The sequence below is a fragment of the Leptonychotes weddellii genome, chromosome 5 (assembly GCF_054177405.1).
Source record: "Leptonychotes weddellii isolate Sample4059 chromosome 5, ASM5417740v2, whole genome shotgun sequence".
Classification (NCBI taxonomy): domain Eukaryota; kingdom Metazoa; phylum Chordata; class Mammalia; order Carnivora; family Phocidae; genus Leptonychotes; species Leptonychotes weddellii.
In genome coordinates this window covers 72,039,224-72,060,309 of record NC_138373.1, presented here as the reverse complement: position 1 = coordinate 72,060,309, position 21,086 = coordinate 72,039,224, and the positions used below count along the sequence as shown (strand labels likewise).

The following is a 21,086-nucleotide window of genomic DNA, read 5'->3' as shown; positions in this document are numbered from 1 at the left end:
ACACACTAGAGACAGTAGGTTCCAGGTGCTGGGGGTAGAGCAGTGAATAAAACAAGTCCCCCGCCATCAGGGAGGTCACATTTACTGTTCTCTTCCCGAGATACAACCTGATGTTACAGGAAAGAGTCATGGGCTAGGTTCTGGTGTGGACTCTATTAACAACTGAGTGATCTTGTGATCAAAATCCCTTCCTCTCTTGCTTTCTTCATTAGTCAAAGAGGGAGACCAACTTTCCAACCTATTTCTCATATAAATGTGGTTAGAAGACATTTGAAAAATAAATATCTTTAAAAATATAAAGGAAGCAAAAAACAAAAACCGGTCCAGGATATTGTCATCATCATTTATTTATTATGTATCAAATTGTCTTCAACATAAGTTACAACCTGATTAAGTTTGATAGACATTTTTTTTTATCTCTTTAAAGACAAAAAAATTCTCTTTATGTACAATATCTTTTGTCTAGAGTCTAGCAAATATAGTACCTTTCATTGCAGGATTTCTGCTTAACATAATAAGCAAAAACAACCAACGAAAAAAATATAAACCAAAGCAAACCAAATCCCCAAATTTCTCAACTACAAATACCAATATTGAATAAAGCATTAAAAAGACAAACATGGAATAACTTTTTTGTTTAGAAATGCAGAATGAATACTAAGGTTAGTGGCAAAAAAAAAAAAGTCAAAAAACAAAAACAACACAACACCAAAAAACCCCACAAAACCCCCCAAACCCCCCAAAACACAAAAAAACCAAAACTGCAAGAAAATAACCAACAATCTTTAGGGGTGGACCTTCCTGCTCAGAGGGGGCAAGCTGACTCTAGACCATCTCTCGGCTCCTGCGGATAGCACAGCACAGGATCATACTGAAGATCATGCCAAATATCTAGAAGACAGAAAGGAACATGAGGAACAGGGCGGCTTTCCGGAGGGAAGGGTGAGGGAGAGGAAAGATGTGAGTCATTTGGGCCAAGGCAAACAAGAATAGTGACCACAGGGCCAGGCACGCTGAAGGGTGCCAGAGGAGGAGAGATGGGGACTGGGTAATGGGAAGAGTCACTGACTGCTGGAATTCTGCAGGTCTGTGGCCACTTGCTCGTGTAAACTGCACAAGCCACTTCCCTGAGGAAACTTCCAGAGTGTGACAAATAAGCTCAGAGCTAAATTTAATGCTCAAAGGCCAGATATTCCAATGATCCACACAGGCCTATACGTTCCATCTATGTGTGTGTCTGTGTTTTATATTCCATTTTAAAAAGTATTGTTATGGCTTTTACTGAAAGCGGCCTCAAGCCTTTCTTAGGTGCAAATAACCACCAAGAAAAGGAAGCAATTCTCACTTTTGGGATAGTCTTACTGGGGCAGAGGAGGGCTAAGTCCCCTACACGGTTCTTATCACTTCCTCTTGGGGCAAGGGGGGTGGTGACCCAAGGGAACCTTGGTTGCCCTTAATGGTTTCTAGGGGCCGATTAGCAGGGCAGTAGATTATCTGAAGCCTGGAATCTTCCTTCTGGCTGTCCACCTTTGGATGCCTTTCAGACTATGGTGTGTGTTTGTGTGTGTGTGTGTGAGAGAAACAACTCCCATCCATGTAACTTTTACTGAACTGCTTTCTTGGGGAAAGGAAAAGCAGGCACATAACAAAAACACGTCCTGAAGATGATCCCAGGATAACTAATAGGTCTGGGTGACCTACACCCTCGCTACTCAAAGTGTGGTCTGTGGACCAGCAGCACCGGCATCACCTTACATTCACCCCTGAACCTTAATGGTTAAGACAACGCATTCTGGAGACACACAGAGCTCAAATCCCAGACGCTTCACTCATGAGCTCAGAGGCTTTGATCAACTCAACCTCTCCATCTCTCCACTCCCTAGTCTCCCACCTCATAGGTGTGGTGAGGAATAAATTAGTTGATAAATGAATTGATGTATTAACACAGCGCCTGGCCAGAGCGTGTGTTTAATAGATGTTAACCACTAAGATGCTCATTCCCTCCCGGTGTCCTCAATACTCACCATCACCACGGCAATCCCGATGCCCACCGCACCGATGATGTGGAATTTGTTGTGGAAGACCTCTTTTATGGCCTCAGGGCAGGGCTGAGGAGGGCAAACCAAGACTCAGGTCACATACAATCCCTGCTCCCGCACACCTCCTCCCACCCACAGCACCCATCTCATGCCAGGAGTGCTGCGGGTCCCAGAGAAAGGGCTGGGGACGGGAGTGCCCAGGTGTCCTGGCTGGTGGACAGAAGGGAGAACTGAGGGATATGGAGGTGGGTCCCTAAAGTCCCGGTAAGAAATAAGGGAAGGAAGAAGGGTAAGGCCCTGCTTTGGGGTCTAGCTCATATCAGGCCATCTGATTATTCTGAAGTGTGGACGTTAGCTCCCACTTCCAATCAAGAGCTGTTGATATACCTAAAAAGCGAAGTGTCCAGAAGTCAAAGCACACCCGACCCGCTGGCTTGAGGACTGGGGGAGGCAGAATGTGAGGCAGCAGCGAGCAGCTCCGGGGCCCAATCATTGCAGGCAGCTAGAATACTCTGTTATTTCTCTGGTCTGGTCCTTGTTCTGCTGCCCCAGGCCAGGGAGGAAAGAGATGGCCCCACTGTGGGCCCCTTTCACAGGGGCGAGAAGTAGTTCTGGATCACTCAGATGCCTGTCCTCCCAGAACGAGGGGGTGAGATTTCACGACAACGCTGCTGGGATTTGTCCAGAGCAGCCAGGTGGGGGGCACACGAGTTTACCTTCACTGTGATGGTTGACAGAACATCCTTCTGGGGGCAGATGTCGGAGATAAACTGTTCCACTCCACCAGCCAGACCACAGCAGTTCAACTGCAGAGGGCAGGGCAGGGATGGGGTGGGAGAGACGAATGATGCAGGTGACCGGAACACAGACCCGGGGGCTGGTGCGCCCAGCCCCCCGTGCGCACCCGCGTCCCGACGGAGCATTTGCGGAGGTGACGTACCGCGAAGTGGATGGCTTTCAGGGTGTCCCGCTGGGGCTCATCCTTGGACTTCAGCTTGTTGTAGGTGTCCTTGTAAAACTCCTGGACTTCCTTAATCACCTGCGATGGACAGACAGGGCATTTTCTTGAACAAATGTCACCCGTTCCATCTTGTTCATGCTCAGCCAACAAGATTCCTGACTGAAGCCACCAAACTGTCCTGCCTCTCCCAGGGCCTCTGGGGCCCTTCTCGTCTCCTCCCACATCCCTAACCCACTCCGGCCATTTTCCCTTCTTCCCTTGTACCTTTGGCGGGTCCCTTCCACCCCACTTGGCGCCTTCCCTTCCACTTGTGAACAAAATGGACTCTCCTCAATCTATGGAACAGTAATAACAAAAAAAAAAAAAAAAAGAAAGAAAAAAAAAATCCTACTCCTGACCCTACTAGTTCCTCAGGCTTCCATTTTTTTCTTCTTCATTTAGAGGCTGTGTGAGTTTTGGCAAATTACTAAACCTCTCTGTACCTCCGTTTCTGTGTACATGGAATGGAGATTACAGCAGTCTGTGCCTCAGAGGTTATGGTGAGGATTTACATGAGATATTGCATGTTAAGCCCTAGCACAGTGTCTGGTACAGAGTAAATTTGGAATAAGTACTAGCTATTATAATATGATGGACAATTGTTCTCCTGTACCTGGGTACCTGGGTATACCCTAGTTTAACAAACGCCTGTCCCTCGCCACCCCCCCACTCCCAATCAGTTAACTGACCAACATCCAGAATCTCTCCTTCAGCAGCTTCCACTAGCATCCCTTCCTATTTCTACGGTTGCAGCATTTATATCTGGATAGTTAAATCTCTCTCTCTCTCTTTAAACAGGGTTCCAGCGCCCAGTCTCCCTGCACTCCCTGCTGCTGAACATGCCAAGACAGCCCTTTCTAAAACAGTGTTCTGACGTGGCCCGTCCTGGCCCACAACTCTTCAGTGGCTCTCCGTGGAGGCCCACATTTAGCTCTCTTTAAAGGAAGGTACTCAGGGGGGCACCTGGGTGGCTCAGTTGGTTAAGAATCTGCCTTCGGCTCAGATCATCATCTCAGGGTCCTGGGACTGAGCTCAATGTCGCGCTCTCTGCTCAGCGGGGAGTCTGCTTCTCCCTTTCCCTCTCCCTCTGCCACCCCTGCCCCACTCATGCTCTCTTTCTCTCTCTCTCTGTGTCTCTCAAATAAATAGATAAATAAAATCTTAAAAAAGAATAAAATAAAGGAAAGTACTCGATCTTCCACCAACTTTCCTCCTGAAATCCTCTCATCCAAAGCTCAGGTCGATGCCTGCTTCTCCACGAAGCCAGAAGAGGTTTCCCTTTGGCATGCTACCTTCTCCAACCCCATGGAACTTCTGGATATAAATGACTTCTGTGACACTTATCAAATGCATATCCTTCTCCCACACGTAGGTGGCAGTTGCTTCAAGAGGGGCCCACAGCTTGCGCATCTCTGGACCTACATGGGGCCTGGCCAGCACTTGGCTTATAGTGACACATATTCAGAGACTAGGTGAAGGGGCAGAGGGGTTCAGCCCACACAAAGCCTTGTTTTCCTAAGCCATCTTTCCAGAGGAGATGGGGTAGGGCTGCTGAGTTGTGAGACACACATACACATACACGGATCCAGTGAATCTTTCCTGAACAGCTATTATGTGCCAGAACCATCCAGGGAACTGGAAGCAGTGGTTGGCACGACACCCACATCCCCTGCCCCAGGGGGAGCTCACGCTCTGATGGGCACGTGGGAACGTGGTGAAGTAAGAAGCATGTGTGATGGCTGAAAGCTGACCCAAGTGGCCAGCTGGGACACCCTTCCGCCCTCATCACTCCCACCCCCAAATTCCCAAACCTGTATCACCCCCAAGAGATCTTATGGGAGAAACCTACCTCATCTTTGTGGGAATATCCCCAGATGGCCGCAGCTATCTCAATGGCAAATATCACCAAGAGGAAGCCAAAGAACTAGAAGGCAAAGAAGGGGTAGGATGAGGAGAAATCCCAGCCAGCCGGGGCACCTGGGTGGCTCAGTCGTTAAGCGTCTGCCTTCGGCTCGGGTCATGATCTCAGGGTCCTGGGATCGAGCCCCACCTTGGGCTCCCTGCTTGGCGGGAAGCCTGCTTCTCCCTCTCCCACTCCCCCTGCTTGTGTTCCCTCTCTCGCTGTGCCTCTCTCTGTCAAATAAATAAATAAAAGTAAAAAAAAAAAAAAAAAAAAAAGAAATCCCAGCCAGCCAATGAGAGCAACCAAAGGGTTTTCTGGAGAACGAGGGAGAACAACAAGTCTCTATGAGTCAGGAATCTGGGCAACAAATGAACAGCCTGGAAAGGACGGGGAAGAAGTTTAGGGAACTGTGAGCATTAAGCTGAGGCGAGGAGCGAAAGCCGTAGTAGGAAGAGATTCCTCAGGAGGAAAAGAACGGGGCACCAGCCGACACCAAAATTGGTATTTCTAAGGTGTTAATGAAGAGTCAGTGATAAAATACCATCGCTCACTCACAAAAACTACAGGGATTTGAGGAAATAAAAAAAGTGAATACACTTCGGAATTTGAAGGAAACGGTAACAAATTTTAAAATAAGAGAAAGCAAAGGTACCTGTGGATTCAGGGAAAAAAAGCAAACGCGCGGTCCTCGAAAAAGGGGAAAACAAAGTCCTGGCATTTAGTCGCCTAAGGGAAGTGATAAGACAGAGAAAGGAAGAGGAGCAAGGCATCCTTGCAGGGGAGGAGGACGAGATAGCTGCCTGGCTCGGAGGCTGGGGCGGGGCCTGCAGTGGAGGAGCTGAGGAGAGCTCAAGCCCTTGGGGTACCCTCTGCACCCCATCCCACCCCATGTGTTCTATGAGCTCTTGGGGGCGGGGGCCTGGGGGTCAGAGTGGCCGCGGGGAGCGGAAGGGGTACTCACCAATCCCAGCATGCACTGGGACTCTTGCACAGCCCCACAGCAGCCCAGGAAACCCACCAGCATCATGAGGGCACCGGCTCCAATCAGAATATAAACTCCTGTGGGGAGAAGGGAGAGGCCAGAGGGCAAGGCATGGAGTCACCGGTGTGGAGGCCCAGATATGTCCTGCAATTCCTTTTTTCCCTCTGTAAGATTCTGGGCCGTGCCCCATCCTTATTGACCCTCCCTCAGGAAAGAAGTGTCCCGTCCTTAAAAACTGCCTCCTCCATCTCTTCCCGCCAATCTCTCTTCTAGAACCCGGCCCCATCAAGCCCTCACTCCCATCTTACCCTCACTTTCCTGGAAGGTACCCACAACCCCCTAACCAGGACAAAGAGATCCACAGAAATCCCCAGATTCGGCTCAGGACACAAACTGATCCAGTCTGTCAGCTGTTTCCAGGCAGATGAATCCACTCACACTAATTAAAATAGACCCTCCAGGCCGGGGCTGACTTCCGGGGACTCCGATGAGCCCCGGGCTGGCCTCTCCCTGGACAGAAGAGTGTGTCAGCGCAAGCCTTCAGCAGGAAGGGGTTGTGTGCACTCAGCCAGCCATGCTCAGGGTGGGCCAGCTCTGCCTCATTCCCAGAAGGGATGCCTCCCTGCCCTGCTTCCCGGGGGCAGTGAGGCCCGCGCGGTCAGTAAGACTGAGGCCATGTGTCGGCAGAGGTATAAGTGCTTTAGTGCACAGAACACCGGCCTGGTGTCAGAAGACCCTCGCTTTGATCCCGACTCTGCTATTAACTGCTGTGTGATCTTGGCTGAGACTTAACTGCTGTGTGATCTTGGCTGAGACGCTTTCCCCCTCTGGGCCTCGGTGTCTTTATCAGTAAAATGAGAGCCTGGTGGCTAGGAAATTTCAAAACATCCCTTAGAGCGCACTGGTGAAGAGGTCTTACAGTTGCAGTTCATTTGTTCCAGGTGAAGGGTGAAAAGGATCCTCCTTTAAAGGGAGGGTGAGGACACAGTTTCTAAGTCCTCAATCTGAGTGAGAAGGGCAGTGACTTCTTCCCAGACCCAACGGAGTGCAAAACCCTGGGAGGGGAACGCAGTGGAGCCTGGCCCTTGTCCTTCCGCCACCCCCCAGGGAATGCCCAGAGGGGTCTTGCAGTTCTACTCTGCAGAAGCCACAGCCGTCCAGCTCGCCAGCGCACAGGCCCCGTGGGGAAACTGGCAGAGGTCCCGGGCCTTCCTGTCTGGCAGGCGAGTTCTGTTCAACTTGGGGAGGGGCTCCTGTCACGTGGCGAGAGCACGTTTGGGTTTGCGAGCTAGCTGTGACCCTGAGACAGCCACTGCACCTCTCCGTGCGACAATTTTCTAGCTGCGAAACGGGGGCGCTAACGATGCCTACCTCAGGGCTCGCTGTGCAGACGAAGGGACAGGATCCAAACGTGCCCAACAAATGCTAGCTGCTGTCATTCTGAATAATACGAGGGATGGATGACAATCACTCAGAACCACAGTGATGCATTTTTATATACTTGCTGATCCCTCCCTACTCACTGGGACTAAAGAGACTTCCCCAAAGTGCTGGCCGAAGCTGAGAGAGAGTGTTTGTGATGTTTCCACACAATGCACAACAGGATAGTGCAGTGAGAACCTTGGCAGGTGTTACAGTGACTTCACCGTCCCACATCTGCACCCCTAGTCCAGAGCCGAGGCTTTGCAGGCAACAAACCATGCAGCCCGCCTGCAGCTGAGGCTCCCGGGCAGCCCCGAGTGGAGCGCACACAAGGGAGCATTTGTGTCTCTCCCCTTTCCCCCCCCATCTGTCGTGATGTCAAGTCACGTGGGTTTACTGGCAAACCCCTATGTCGTATGAATATGGGTATTGTTCCCCTGCATGCCCGGCCCAGACTGGGCATGGGGACAAATGTAGCTTGTCCTCGAGTCAAGTCCTGGCCTCCTGGGCTGTCCGATAGTGTGAGGTGGCGGGCCGGACTCGGACAGGCAGCGCGGCCCCACGCACTGCATGGGTGTCGCGGGAGGGGCGGCCCTGCTCGGCTCTAGGCTCTGCCATGGGGACACCAGCGAGCCGAGCTGCAGCAGTCAAATGGCCCCGGTTTCTCCCCATCTCATCGGGGCAAGGCAACGAAGGATGAGGTCACTCCTCTGAGCTCCATAGCAGGGGCTGAATACATAGGGGGTATTAAGAGATCAAAAGGATCTGCAAGCACATGGAATAGAGTCGAGTGGGAATGGACAGATGGACATGTCTTCTCTAAGTCCAGATCCCGGTTTGTAAACCGAGGCGAGTTGGGCTGGCAGCAGTGGTGAGCTACTAAAGGAAAAAGCATTTCCCCATATGAGAGAGAGAGAGAGAATGCAATTGATTCTCTTCCTAATGGCTTCTTGGTTAGTGGTAAATACTCATTCTTGGGCTCAGCAGATGAAGATTGCAGGACAAAGGTTGTTGGTGTTACATCTTGCTCGGACAGCTGCAGATGTGGGGTGTCTTGGCTTCACCCTCTCCGGTTGGGGAGGAAGATAAGCAATTCCCTGGGAGCTATTTACAGGCACTTTAGCAGTGGCCATGAAACTAGAGGGTGGCTCCTTTGCAACAGCACCCCCCCAGCCCCCCGAAAGCCGTGGGGCAACTGGAGGGCTTGGCTGCTTCTCAGCAGGGCCATGCTGGGCTTCCCTCTGGACAGGCTCCTCCTAGCCTACACCCTGAGCTTGTTGGCAAAGGCTGCCAATGAGAAATGACAAAGCGTTCTCCTTTACAAAACAAGTGAATGTTAGCTTTCTGTCTGACTCATGGAAAAAGTTATTCGTCACGGAGCCTTCTCCAGGATTACTGTATTAATTTGCTTGAAGGCTGTTTCTTCTTTTTTCAGGCTGACATTATACGGTCAGAGAAAAAACGCCTTTGGTAGAGCAGAAGCATATGTCAGGGTGTCCTTTATACACAAAACTGAGCATTCTTTTCACCTGCGTATCAGGGCTCTGGGCTTTAGCTCCAGAGGGACACATCAGCCTCCGGCCATCGCCCCAGCCCCGGCGTGCAGCTTACAACAACAGTTTCTGGTCTCCAAATACTCGATCAGGGGTTCAAAGGAACCCTATGCTGCTCCCCAATGGCTCTCTCTTGGTCCCACTCCCTCCCGTAGATGGCCGTTGACACTGATAAGCACCACAGTGGTACTCCATTTGCCAAGCACGGTATTTCTCTATCTTGGAGAGGTGTGGGTGTGTGAGCTCTGCCCGTCTCAGGCTGGGGAGAATGGGGTGCAGAGCAACAAAACAAAGTGCCCGAGGCCGCAAGCTCACTGAGGGCAAAAGCCATGTATCCTGGAAACTGTCAGGCACCTTGTTATAAAAAGAGGAATGGTCCCAGGGAGGGGTGGATGGACACCCACGGCCTCTGGCTGGAGCCCCCAGATGCCCTCACTCAGTGGCTATGGTTCTGGAAGGACACCAAGGAGTTAAGAAGGGCTGCTGGCCTGGGACCAAGAAAATGAAGTTCCCCAACACGTTTGTGGCCTGGGATTATGGATACTGCTGACGGGCTGAATCTCCCAGGACCTGAATTGGAGAGAAGGCCCATATAAGGCTGTCAGACGTTCTGGATTCACTACTGACTGTTGTGAATGTTGGGAAGTTTCTTTTTTCACTTGCTTTTCGGCCTGGTTATGCATTCTTTCTCTATTTTAAAAGCCGTTGTTGCCCTCCTGGAGAAAATCCACCCCTGGGTCTTTCAGGTTTTCTGAAGGGTCGGTTGTGTGGTCAGGCTGGCCGGTGGGCTGCCTGGCAGAGGGTGAGGGCCCCCGTGCAAGGTACAGTCACCCCATGATGCCCAGAATATTGGCAGGGGTGGAGCTGGTAGTCTGCCAGAAGACGGGGCACGGCCAATACAAAGGCTGGTGTCACAGCTCAAGGGGGAAGGGGATCCAGAGAATGAAGCCTCCTTGGCCCTCTGCCCACGAATGATGATGACTCCGTTTCCCAGCGCACTCGGTGGAGGGCAAGGCCCAGCCAGACCCCAGTGGTCACTCGTCTGACTGATGCTCTAGTGTCACCTGCATTGCTCTCCTTTGCTTGGGCTTCTGCAGGTGGAGAACAATCCCAGAGCTGAGCCCTTTCCCAGGGAAGCAAAATGTCGATATTCCTCTGCTGCAGCTGAGGGCAGGGGCCGCTGGCCTCCAACTAGGGATCCCTGTGTGTCTCTCTCTGGGACCGTGCCTCTGGTCACTCCGGCTAGGACCACTGGCCATCCTGCATCCTGTGATTCCCAGGCAAGCTGTGGATCCTCCGACCATGGGCTCATCACTCTCCGGCCACCCTGCGTCCCTTCCCACCTGTCATCTGCCGGCCAGGGCTACCAGCGCTGCAGGCTTCCCGCCCCCCAACTACAATCTGGGTGAGGTCAAAGGCCAAAGGAGCCTCCACCCCGCCCAGCACCCCCCAGTGGGGAACATCCGGTTGGTAGAGATACCGCCTCTTCCTCCATGGGGAGTGCTCCCCACAACCTAGCACGGACAATCCAAGCAGCAGCTTTCGTAGGCCTGGGTTCAAATCCTAGCCCTGCCTCTTGACAGGTACGAGCTCAGGCAAGCTCTTTAACCTCTAGGACTTGGTTCCTTCATTGGTAAGATGGAAATCATTCCATGTACCCTAAAGAGTTACGAGGATTAAATCACGTAACAACACGTGTGAGACAGTGAGCAACACACGAAGAAGGGGTTGTCTTCCTCCCGATTCCTCCACTCGCCAATGAGATCCTTGCCTCCTACATCTAAAAACATGGGGAATTAGCCAGAGTCCTAGAAAACAAAAGATGGAAGCCAGCCAGGCACTCTGCAGAGTGCAATGGCAGCCAAGCAGGAGGCCAGCCTCTCCTCAGGACACCGGCCCCATCGGCTTGCCACCCCCTTCCACATTCCTGTGCAGATCTGCTCTCCTCTCTCCCCCAGAGGGCCCGCAGCTCCCTGGCAGCTCCTTGGCGTGACAACGTGACAACGAGTGGGGCAGGAGGGCGCCAGGTCCCCCTCGGCACAGCACCCCTGTGCTGCTCCCTCTCCACAGGGCAGCATTCCAGGCCCCCCTCCCCCGCCACCCAGCAAAAATGCTGTTGCTAAAACAAGTCAGGGCACTCTAGAGACCTACTCCCTAAAAACTCCACGTGTGAGTGTGTGTGCGCACGCGCGTGCACATAGTTTCTTTCAAAAAACATACTTGTGCTTTTCTTTCCCTCACTTTCTTTCCGGAAATAGGGAGACACACCCTAAAAAATCCCCAAAACAATAGCAGCGGGCAACACAAGCAGGGAAACGTCCACGGGGCTGGGTGCGTGCAGCCAAGTGGCCCATGCAGGCCTGGCTCAGGTGGCGTCTGGGAGGCGGGAAGGGGGTCTGTGTGCCCACCAGCTGCCGCGTCCTTCCAGAAGGCCTGGGGTATGACTCTCTTCAGGCTGTGTTCTCCATCCTTTTTTTTAAATAACTTCTTTGGTGGGTGGGAAGGAAATGACCAAACTTACACTTTGAGCCTGATGACATGGCAGCATCGTCCTAAAAATAGGGGGCTGCTCTTGTTTCTCGTAAATGAAGTGTTTCCTATCCCCCCATACAGAAACAGCTGCGGATTTCGGATTTCGTGAGTTGACTAGAAACCGGGGAATTGCATTTGACAAGCCTCAGCGGTGGGCGGAAAGGACAGAAAAATGCTAGAAAAGATGAAAAGATGCCCAGGAGCCACATGTAAGCTGGCAAGTCTATTTGTGTCTAAGCTGCACACCTTTGCCCCAAAGCAAAAGCACTTTAGGAAACAAACAAATAAAACCCAATACCCAGGGCATTTACCAGCACCCGGGGTCTGCCGGACTGGCATCTCTGCTAGTCTCTTATTCATTTTGACTGTATGATCCAGGAGGCAGATGTTTTGGGGTCTCAGAGCCCCTATCTATCTGCACAGTGGGGAGGACTCACCTCTCCTACTCCTGGCACTCTGGGTCCCCAGGACAAAGTTTTCTGAATTAAGGAACTGAGCAAGACTACGAAGACACGGCATTAAGAGAGGGTCTGCACCTTGGGCAGAGCCAACTTCCTACTGGGGGCATGGTCAGGATGCCAGACTTAGTCAGCATGTTAAAGAACCCGCATCAGTCAAATGCAAATTCGTGGGCTGGACTGCACCAAGTGTGGCTTGAAAGGGACCTGACAGGTCAACGGGGCCAGAGCAAAAATCTTTCCCAAGGCCAGTCCCTGGATCAGCACAGAATCTCCACAGTTTGAGGAGGTACTCAGTGCCCCCGTCCCCCTCACCTGTGTAGAAGCTGGAAGGCTGACTGTCTTGCTCGAAGATGCTCTTGGTCTGAGAGTCGAATCGGAGCCATAGTCCAACGGCAAGGACTGCAATGCCGGCAAGCTGCAAGATATCCCGGATATGGGCATTAGTCCTGGCTGCCAGGGGGGCCGTGCCACGACACCAGAGGGGAGACTTGCAAAGGGCTCTGGGAGCCGCCTCCATCTCTGCCTCTCACCGTGCACCTGCTAGTAACAACAGCCAGTGCGGGGATCAATCCATTTGCTAAAAATATCAGCCGGCTGGGAACAATCACCTCCCAGCAGCCCAGCGGCAGAACGGGCCCTTTACGGACACTGGAATACTACACAGCAGTGACAACGGACCATTGTCAGCTACGCGCAATACCGTGAGTGCATCTCATGATGCCAAACAAAAGAAGCAAGGTACACAAAAACACATACAGTGTGATCCCTTACAGTTAGAAAGTGCTCTACTGCTTAGGGGTACGTGTAAATGACAAAGGAAAAGAAAAAGAAAGCGATTATCCTGAAGTCAAGTGTGCAGTGCTCTGCAGGGGGAGGGAGGGCACAGCCCTTGCGAGGGCAGGGTCTAGGGCACTGGTAATAGTCTAGCTTTGGACTTGGGTGGTGGTGCCGTGGATATTCACATCATAATTAGGCTTTACACCGTTGGTGTTTCATGCACTACTCTGTATATGTACCATACGATAAAAAAGAAGACAGTTGCTCAGTGGGCAGTCTAGCACCCACGAGGGCAGCTGTGATGCCTCACGAAATCACACGGCTCAGTAAGTGACAGAGCAGAGTCTCCCCTGAGTGGCCCACATTTGTCCTTTTCTTTTCACGCTGGCAAACCTGACAGGCTGACCTGCCCCGTTCCAGGTTTTAGGCGCACGCTTCCGAACAAGTAATCCTTATAAACATCAGGTAAGACACGTCTGAGTAATCTCCCAATTTTCCGAAAATCCTGTTTTATAGGTGGGCAAGTTGAGATACTGGACCCTGAAGGGCAGACTTTCCCACTAAGGAATACAACCGAGTTGCCAAATCCCGGCCCGGCATTGTGAAACTAGAGGCCTGTGCAGGAGGCCCCCGGCAAAGTGGTCCTTGACCCCCAGTGCTGAGCTGAGCTCCCCGTCTCTCATCCGGCCCGGGGTTTGCACGGGAGGGACTCCCAGGCTGCAGTGCAGGGCCTGAGGGACAGTGGCTCACCCTCCTCGACAGAGGCGCCCTGTGTCAGAGCCCTGCTCCTGAGGGAGCTTTACTCTCTGCTCTGGGAGCTGGGACAGCCGCGGTGCAGTGCGGCCAGGCCTCTCCCTCTGTAATTGTTTGCTCCTCTCCCCCCCAGGGCTCGGCCATGGGTGCAGATGTGATGAGTGGAGGTGGCGACGGCGGACGTGACGACCCAGGGCCGCGGCCTGCAGTAGGGTCAAACCCTTGCCCACGCCTCCAGCGCTGCGTTTCCACAGCGAGGCTCAGGAATTCCTGGCTCAGAGTTCTATTGCCTCAGTTTTCCCATCTGTAGAACGGGAATGGTGACATGTGGCCCCTCCTTGCTATTTAAGTATGGCTAGAAATAAAGGAGATGATACTAGAAGTCCTTCCGAAGGAGGTACCACCAAGTGGGCTTTGTGAGAATAACTCGATCAGCACTCAGGTCACCAGGTCGCACTCCTCCCTGAGGAGGACAGTCATTCAGCATCTCCCCAGACCTCTTAGCTCTCATCTGATGGAAGGCAACACCACACATCAGTAAGTATGGAACATAAGGTGCCCCATAGCTACACAATGCAGAGAAGAAAAACTCATGGATGCCAGGCTTTCCTTCTTATTCACAAAAGACTTGCAGGTGAGTGAGGGGCTCCTGGCCTAATCCAAAGACAGGAGACATGGCTCTGGGAAGGCGGGGAGATGTAGGAGTCTCTCCCCCATTTCTAGCTGGGTACCTTGGTTCAGACTGGGTTCTTCTGACTCAGGAGTGCCACCGTTGGGGCAGGGACACGGTGGGGCCCAGCTGGGACATGCCCATGCTCTGAGTCCAGGACAAGCACACACTAAGTGGGTCCTGACTATGGTGGTCAGGCCCTGGCCTTAGCTCCCCTGGGGTCCTGGAGAGTTAAAGGAAAGAAGGCAATGCTTTCTTGTCTCCCCACAACATATGGAGGCCCAATGAGAGCCCTGAACAATGGGAGACTGAGGCTGCTGGCCTCCCTGTGGACATGACCGTGTTAACCTGAGAATGCTGTAGGCAGGGACTTCCCATGCACCGGAGGGAGGTCTCAATTTCAGTCAGCGCTTGGACACAAACCTTGTCCTCAGTCCTCCCTCTTGCCCTCATCTTGCTGGTGCTATTGCTGAGAACGCCTGGGACCGAAGAAAGGCCTGTGTCATTTATTGTCCTTTCTGCTCTATGCTTTCTCAATTATGCGCAATTATTTCTCCCTTATGCTCAATTATTTCTCTTTGGGAATGATTCCACGGATAACAACAGTGGTACCCAAAAAACACCTGCAATGGTCAGGCCTCTTCCATTTTACCATTTCAAGGAGCCTGAGCCAAATCTGTAGAAGTCCGATCGTTTACCTGGTCTACACACACTGGTGGCGAGAAGGACATCATGCTGGAGAATTGGAACTAGGAGAAGAAAGACTTCAGGTCTCACCCTGGCCAAGGACATGGCCAGAGAGAGTTGGGGGTCCCACACATGTGGACCCCACCCAAAACCTAGCATCATGCTGCTTGGTTGTCAAAGCTACAGCGTTTCACTAAAATGAGGAAGAAAAAGCGGCTGGCTCTGGACAAATGGAAAAAGCAGTGCTTGATCTCAGTTTCTTATGCCTATAAACTCACAGAAAGAGAGGAGGAGGAGGAAGGTTCAAAACACCCAGGTGGAAGGGAGGGTCAGGGGTAGGACTGGGAGCACATGGTTCACACAAATCAGAGGAGTGAGTCTTACAGCCTTTTTGGGTTGAATTACTGAGTTAATTGGCCTGAGGGGAAGATATGTAAGCCATTAGCTGCCCTATTTTCTGGAACGCTATTGGAGAAATTGCTTCAGTCGGCAGGGTCATGATGGCTGGCTGGGGGTCACAGGGCCACATATAATTGGCACCACCTAATAATGCCTCCTGGGTGTGCAGGTGGCACGATCTAAGGAGCTCTGGAGTACTTTCTAGAAGAATTCACTTTTTGGTGTGGCACTGGGGGGTGCCCCAGTCCCCCCACCTGGCTCTCACCCCTAGCTACTTGGAATACTAGGAGAAAACAAATGGCAAGAACCAGAGAGAGCTTTAACTTTGAAAAAAGGGCATGGAGTCAATTATGAAGGGACTCCATAAACTACGAAAACAGGGGTCCGGGAGGCCAAGAAGTTGCTGGTTTCCACCCGGGTGAATGAGCTGACCTGTGGCAGGAACGTGGGCCACACTGTTACCATGGCTGCCATCTTGCTTTTGCAACAATGCAGGATCTGAGCAGGTCTGATGTAGACGCTCAGTGAGCCAATTCCTGCTCACAGGCCCCCCCCCGAAAAGGACAGCAATCTGTCGAAGATCACCAACTGTGTGGTAGGGATGGAAGTGAAAAGTCCAGAGCCTCGACTCCCAGCCCGAGGCACCGCAGAGTCTACCTGGTTACCTCGTTCCCAAAGGAAGCCAAAGGGAAACATTTAAGTTTTGCCAAGAAAAGCTTCTTTGCCCCCAAATGGGCCCATCTATCTGACGGTGCAGACAGAAAAAGGAGAGCTTTTCCCCACTGTTGTGTTGGAAATGCTTGAATTCCTCATGCATGTTTGTTTTTCTTAGAAGATAGCCAGGAGAAAAACCTAAATTGAGGACATTCTACAAAATACTTGGCCAGCACTTGCCAGAAAGTGCTAAGGTCATCTCTGAGAAACCAGGGAAGACCCGAAAGTGTCACAGGAAAAGGGTCTTACTGGTGAAACAAGTGAGGCCCGAGGGAGCCTGGTTTAGGTAATAGTAATGTACCACGTTGGTTCCTTCTTAGTTGTGACACATGCAATGTGGTCCTAGAGGTGTTAACCATAGGGGGAACTGATGGGGGAGTAGGGGGCTCTCTATACTCTCTTTGCAACCTTTCTGTACATCTGAAACGGTTCTAAAACTAAGCTGGGTTTTTTTCTTTCAAAGCCTATCCTAGGTCTATCCTAAATTTCGAAACAGAAACAAACCCTCTCTCCCTCCAGGCTCACTGCTCCCTTCTGGTTGCCTGGTGCTCTGACACCTGAGCTGGTGGCTTATCCACCTCCAGGTCCCCAGAAAGTTGTCACTATATAACCCAGCCTGTCTCCTGCCCTCCATGCCTCCTGCCTTCCATGTGCGGCAGCAGCCAATTCCCTGAAAGGCTCACATGGCTTAGTTGCTCAGTTGTAAGGTTTTTTTTTTTTTTTTTAATATTTTTAAGATTTTATTTATTTGTCAGAGAGCGAGAGCACAAGCAGGGGGAGCAGCAGGAGAAGCAGGCTTCCAGCTGAGCAGGGAGCCCAAGGTGGGGCTCAATCCCAGGACCCTGGGATCATGACCCAAGCTGAAGGCAGATGCTTAACAGACTGTGCCACCCAGGCGCCCCTCAGTTTTAAGTTTTAAGGCGTTAGCTGTGGTTCACCTTTTCTGATCTCTCAGCAGCATGACACAATTGAACCCTGAGCCCACCTCCTCCTCAGCTGCCCCTTAGATGGAATCACTCAGGTTCCCAAATAAGTCTCCTGCGTTCTCGCCTCTGCTCATACCAGCCCTTCCCCCTGCAGAGCCGTCCTGAACACCGAGGCCTGCTGCTTCCCCACCAAGATGTCCTCAGCCTCCTCCCAAGGAAACACAAACCCGCGAGCTTCGCGCATGTTCCCTCCAGCGCCCTCACACGCGCCTTTCCTCTCGTGGGTGTGCTGGGCTTGGGTCTCGCCGGAGCACAAGCTCCTTCAGGGCAGGGCTGTTTCTCAGGCTTTCTAGTCCCTTGCCCTGTCCATACCTTGGGCATAACAGTGAATAAATTATCAGTCAATCAACAAATAATTATCCCATCAATAAGAGGATTACTTCAAGGGGACAGAATCTCTGAAACTCCCACCAGAAGCTCCTCTCTCTCTCTCCCCTCTTCCCTTCAACAAGCCTCCTTTCCCACCTGGCTTTTCATCCAGATCTCACTATAAAAGTCAGAAACTGCCAAGAACAGTAACTTGTCCAGAGAAAATACTGAGAAAGACCCACGAGGGCATGTGACGAATATCGCAGTGAGACTTAGGGACAAATCCGTATAAAGTCTTTTGAAAATGAGACTTTATGAAGAGCCCATGAGTCACTGTCCTCACCCCACAAAGAAGTCCAGTTCGACATCCGGTCTTTGATGAGCGCACAGGTAACCCCGTCACCTGGGGCTTATGCCGGTTCCAGGGGACACGAGAACCCAGCAGTGCGCCTGCTCAGGCCCATGGCGAACCGTTTCCTGGTCATCCCCTCTGCCACCACTGAACGCACACCTCACTAAAGGCACCCACGGGAAGATGAGTACTTCAGTGAGTCACCCCACAAACCTGGCTGGACGGTCAGGCCCGGAAATCTTATGCTAAAACACGCCTGGAGTTAGAGGCAATGGCTTTAATGCCGAAGGCAGATTGAAAACAAATTGAAGTGTAATGTCAGTTAGGGGCACCTCGTTGCTCTGGACCCTATGCCTAGTTTGCAAAGCTGGCTCTAGTTAGGGCCTGAGGAAGTGTTTACAGACAGGCAACCACCCTGACGGAAGCACTTGAAGAAAGCCTGCAGACAGATGTGACAAGAAGGAAAAGAGCAGCTGTGTGTGTGTGTGTGTGTGTGTGTGCGTGCGTGCATGTGCGTGCACGCGGCCCGGCAGCCCACCCCCTCAGGTGGAAAGAGCCCTGTTTGCCTCGGACAAATCCCACTTCAAAGAAAAATCTTCTCATGGTGAACAAATTGGGTGGTCTTGGCTAGGCGCCCCCTTTCCTCCTGGTGCCCTCTTTTCTTCTGTAATATGACCTGACTGGACATACATTTGTTTTTAAAGGACAAAATATTCATTATGATGTCTCTATCCAACTGCCTTAGAAAGCCCAGAAGGGGCAGAGTGGCTCATTCTCCACATGCCGTTTCTCCGAGGCCGGCCTCAGACTTTAGGTAGTCCCATTGGCACTTTGTTGGGGTTGGAGGCAGGCAGCAGTTAAGGGGCTAGGGGTAGGGGAAATGGGTTGCTTGCTTTCCTGCTTCCCATTGTCCTTCTGGAAAAGCAATGGCCATTTTGTTGCTCTGGTGAACCTGTGGTCAAGGTGATGCTGTAGCATTCTTCAGTGAGGGGCAGGCGGCCTCACAGAAAGAAGGACAAAGCAAGGAGGCGGCGGCCCCGGCTCCGCCATCTGTGCCAACCAGGGCCTGGTCCACGTGCGCCAGGTGTCAGAGGCCCCTGAGGGGATGCCATACATGCATCCATAGAGTCCCCCATCCCACTAGGGGAGTCTCTGGCACACTTTTTTTTTTTTTTTAAAGATTTTATTTATTCATTTGTCAGAGAGTGAGAGAGAGAGAGAGAGAGAGCACAAGCAGGGGGAGCTGCAGGCAGAGGGAGAAGCAGGCTTCCCGCTGAGCAGGGAGCCCGACGTGGGGCTCGATCCCAGGACCCTGGGATCATGACCTGAGCTGAAGGCAGGCGCTTAACGACTGAGCCACCCAGGCGCCCCTCTGGCACACTTCTGCCTAGAAGCCCTGGATTTGTGGCCGGCCGTGGACTCTGGGTCTCACTCTGCTCTGCCACCTCAGTGCTGTTTGACACTAAGCACTTTCCTTGGCTTCTCCGCACCTCAGAGGTCTCATTTGTGAAAACAGATCGCATGGCGCCTGCCCTCCCTTTCACCTAGCTGGGAGGGGACGACTGAGCGAGGTGAGGCACACACAACACTCTGAAAGCCACGACGTGGCACAGCCGGCGGGATTCTGTAGGGAAAATAATGCCAGGAATGAGAAGAATAAACCTGGAGAAAGACACAAGACAATAGGGCGGCAATTCACGGCAGTCGGTGGCTGTCGGTTGTGTCCCTCTACGACCTGAGGCGGCGGCTGGGCAGGAGGGAGCAGGGCGATTTAGGACACTGGGGTTCTGGTTTCTGTGGGTCTGCACGAGTGCCCTGCGGTGGAGGGACGATGGATAAATTTACCTTCCCCACACCCATAACGCCTCCCGGGAGCTCTGTGAGGTTGCGGCAGGAATGGTAATGCGAATTACCTCCGTGGGAAGGAGGTATTTGTGGAGCAGAAATGGAGGGGATGTTACCTCTTCACTTCCCTCCTTCAGAAAGATATGTACCAGCCCCGGTTGTTATTATTTATTTTTTAAAAGGTACCAAGCCTGGGAGACCTGTAGGCATAGTTGCCCATGGCCCCCAGGAAATCAGTAACAGACCGAATACCAAGGATGTGAGTTTCCCCTATCAGCCTTTTCCGGGCCCCAAAATACCAGTCACACTTTAAGAAAACCTCAGAAGTGGAGATAAGGACCTCTATGTTCACACAGGCTTCAGCATTTAAAAACAAGTCAGGCCACCCAGACCTGTGGGCTCGGGCCTCACCCATCTCCATGGCAACCCTGGCTCACGGTGGACTGCCAAGCCTCGGATGGGCTGATTCACTCGTCAGGAGGCCGGGCCGGGCCCTGGCGACAAGCACAAACAGGAGCCCAGTCCCTACCACCTCTTCGGATCCTCTGCTGGCACCCTCCTCTCCCACCTCCTGACGAAGGCTGAAGCTGTCATCTTTGGAAGGGCATGGGCACCCTGCGGGAGCCGAGGCTGGAGTCCTCCGGGACCCAGTCCCACCGCAGAGAGAAACACCACCAAAAACCCAACTTTGCTCTACTGAACAGGAAAAACTGCCATGCCCTGCCTTCGCTGAGGATCCCAAGTAAAATGTTACTTCCTCGCAGAATTTGAAGATATCAACGTTAACTTTAGTTTTGTAGAGATGAGTCGGAAAAAACCCTGGAGGTGACGGTCCTGGAGAGTAAGTCCCTCTGTGAGTACAGTCATCCTGGGGGTCATCTCGGCCCTCTGGACCCCTTCTGCTCTGGGGCTTTTACCGAGCCACCGAGGGCAGAAGCTGGGCCACTGGGAAACATGTGGTCCCCAGACCAGCACCATCACCTGGGAATTTACTAGACAGGAAAATTCACTGTCCCCATCCTAGACTTACTGAATTAGAGGCGAGTGGGGTGGGGCCCAGCAATCCCCCCAGATGATTCTGATGCTCCCTCACGTCTGAGAACCAATGCTCCAGGCCTTTATGTAAGCACCGAACAATCGGAACCACATGGAGAAAGAAGCTTTCTCTGGGGGTTCTGAACCCAGAAACTAGCTTTCTAAATGCCAGTGCTGAAGGGCAGGAAGCCATGGAGGGGGTGGGTGGGGGGGTGGTATGAGCTCTCACTGGGCTCCGCCCAACATGGGGCAGAATTTCGCCATTCCAATTTACACTGCAATCCGGAGAGTGGGGGCTCAACCGTCCCACCTTGTGCTGTAGAGCCATGGGACTGGGCCTCAGTCCACCTTGAACTGCTGCATGGTGACAGTTAAGGGGGAGGATACAGGGCAGGTAAACAGGAAGGAAGCAAGAGGTATGAAAGAGATAATGGCTGGACAACTCCATCTTGAACCCACTGAGCTTGGGCATTCATAGTAAATGGGTCAAGTTAGAACCTGCATTTGGCTTCCAAAGAAGTATATTCATTACACAGGCTCAGCCCTGTGAACTCTCCTCCCCAAGAAGCCAAAATGATTCCCACAGCCTCCGTAGCAGGGCACTCTTGGTAAAAACTTCTTCCTGATTTCTGTAACCCGCATTCTCCCCAGGCTGGGCTACCATTAC

General features: G+C 52.2%; 1 protein-coding gene across 2 annotated transcripts in view; it reads right to left on the bottom strand.

The window, feature by feature from the left end:
• Positions 1-329: 329 nt before the first annotated feature.
• Positions 330-21,086, bottom strand: part of CD9 (CD9 molecule) — a 32,943-nt gene continuing 12,186 nt past the window's right edge. Inside the window, exons 2-8 of one of the 2 annotated variants that reach the window (XM_006735963.3) lie at positions 12,205-12,307; positions 5,904-6,001; positions 4,889-4,963; positions 2,980-3,078; positions 2,756-2,845; positions 2,025-2,108; positions 330-891 (exon numbers count right to left, since the gene is read on the bottom strand). In XM_006735963.3, coding sequence (XP_006736026.1) covers positions 826-891; positions 2,025-2,108; positions 2,756-2,845; positions 2,980-3,078; positions 4,889-4,963; positions 5,904-6,001; positions 12,205-12,307 — 615 coding nt within the window. In that variant the 3' untranslated portion in view covers positions 330-825. The remainder of the gene's footprint in view (positions 892-2,024; positions 2,109-2,755; positions 2,846-2,979; positions 3,079-4,888; positions 4,964-5,903; positions 6,002-12,204; positions 12,308-21,086) is intronic. The other variant, XM_081821081.1, reaches the window with a different exon arrangement.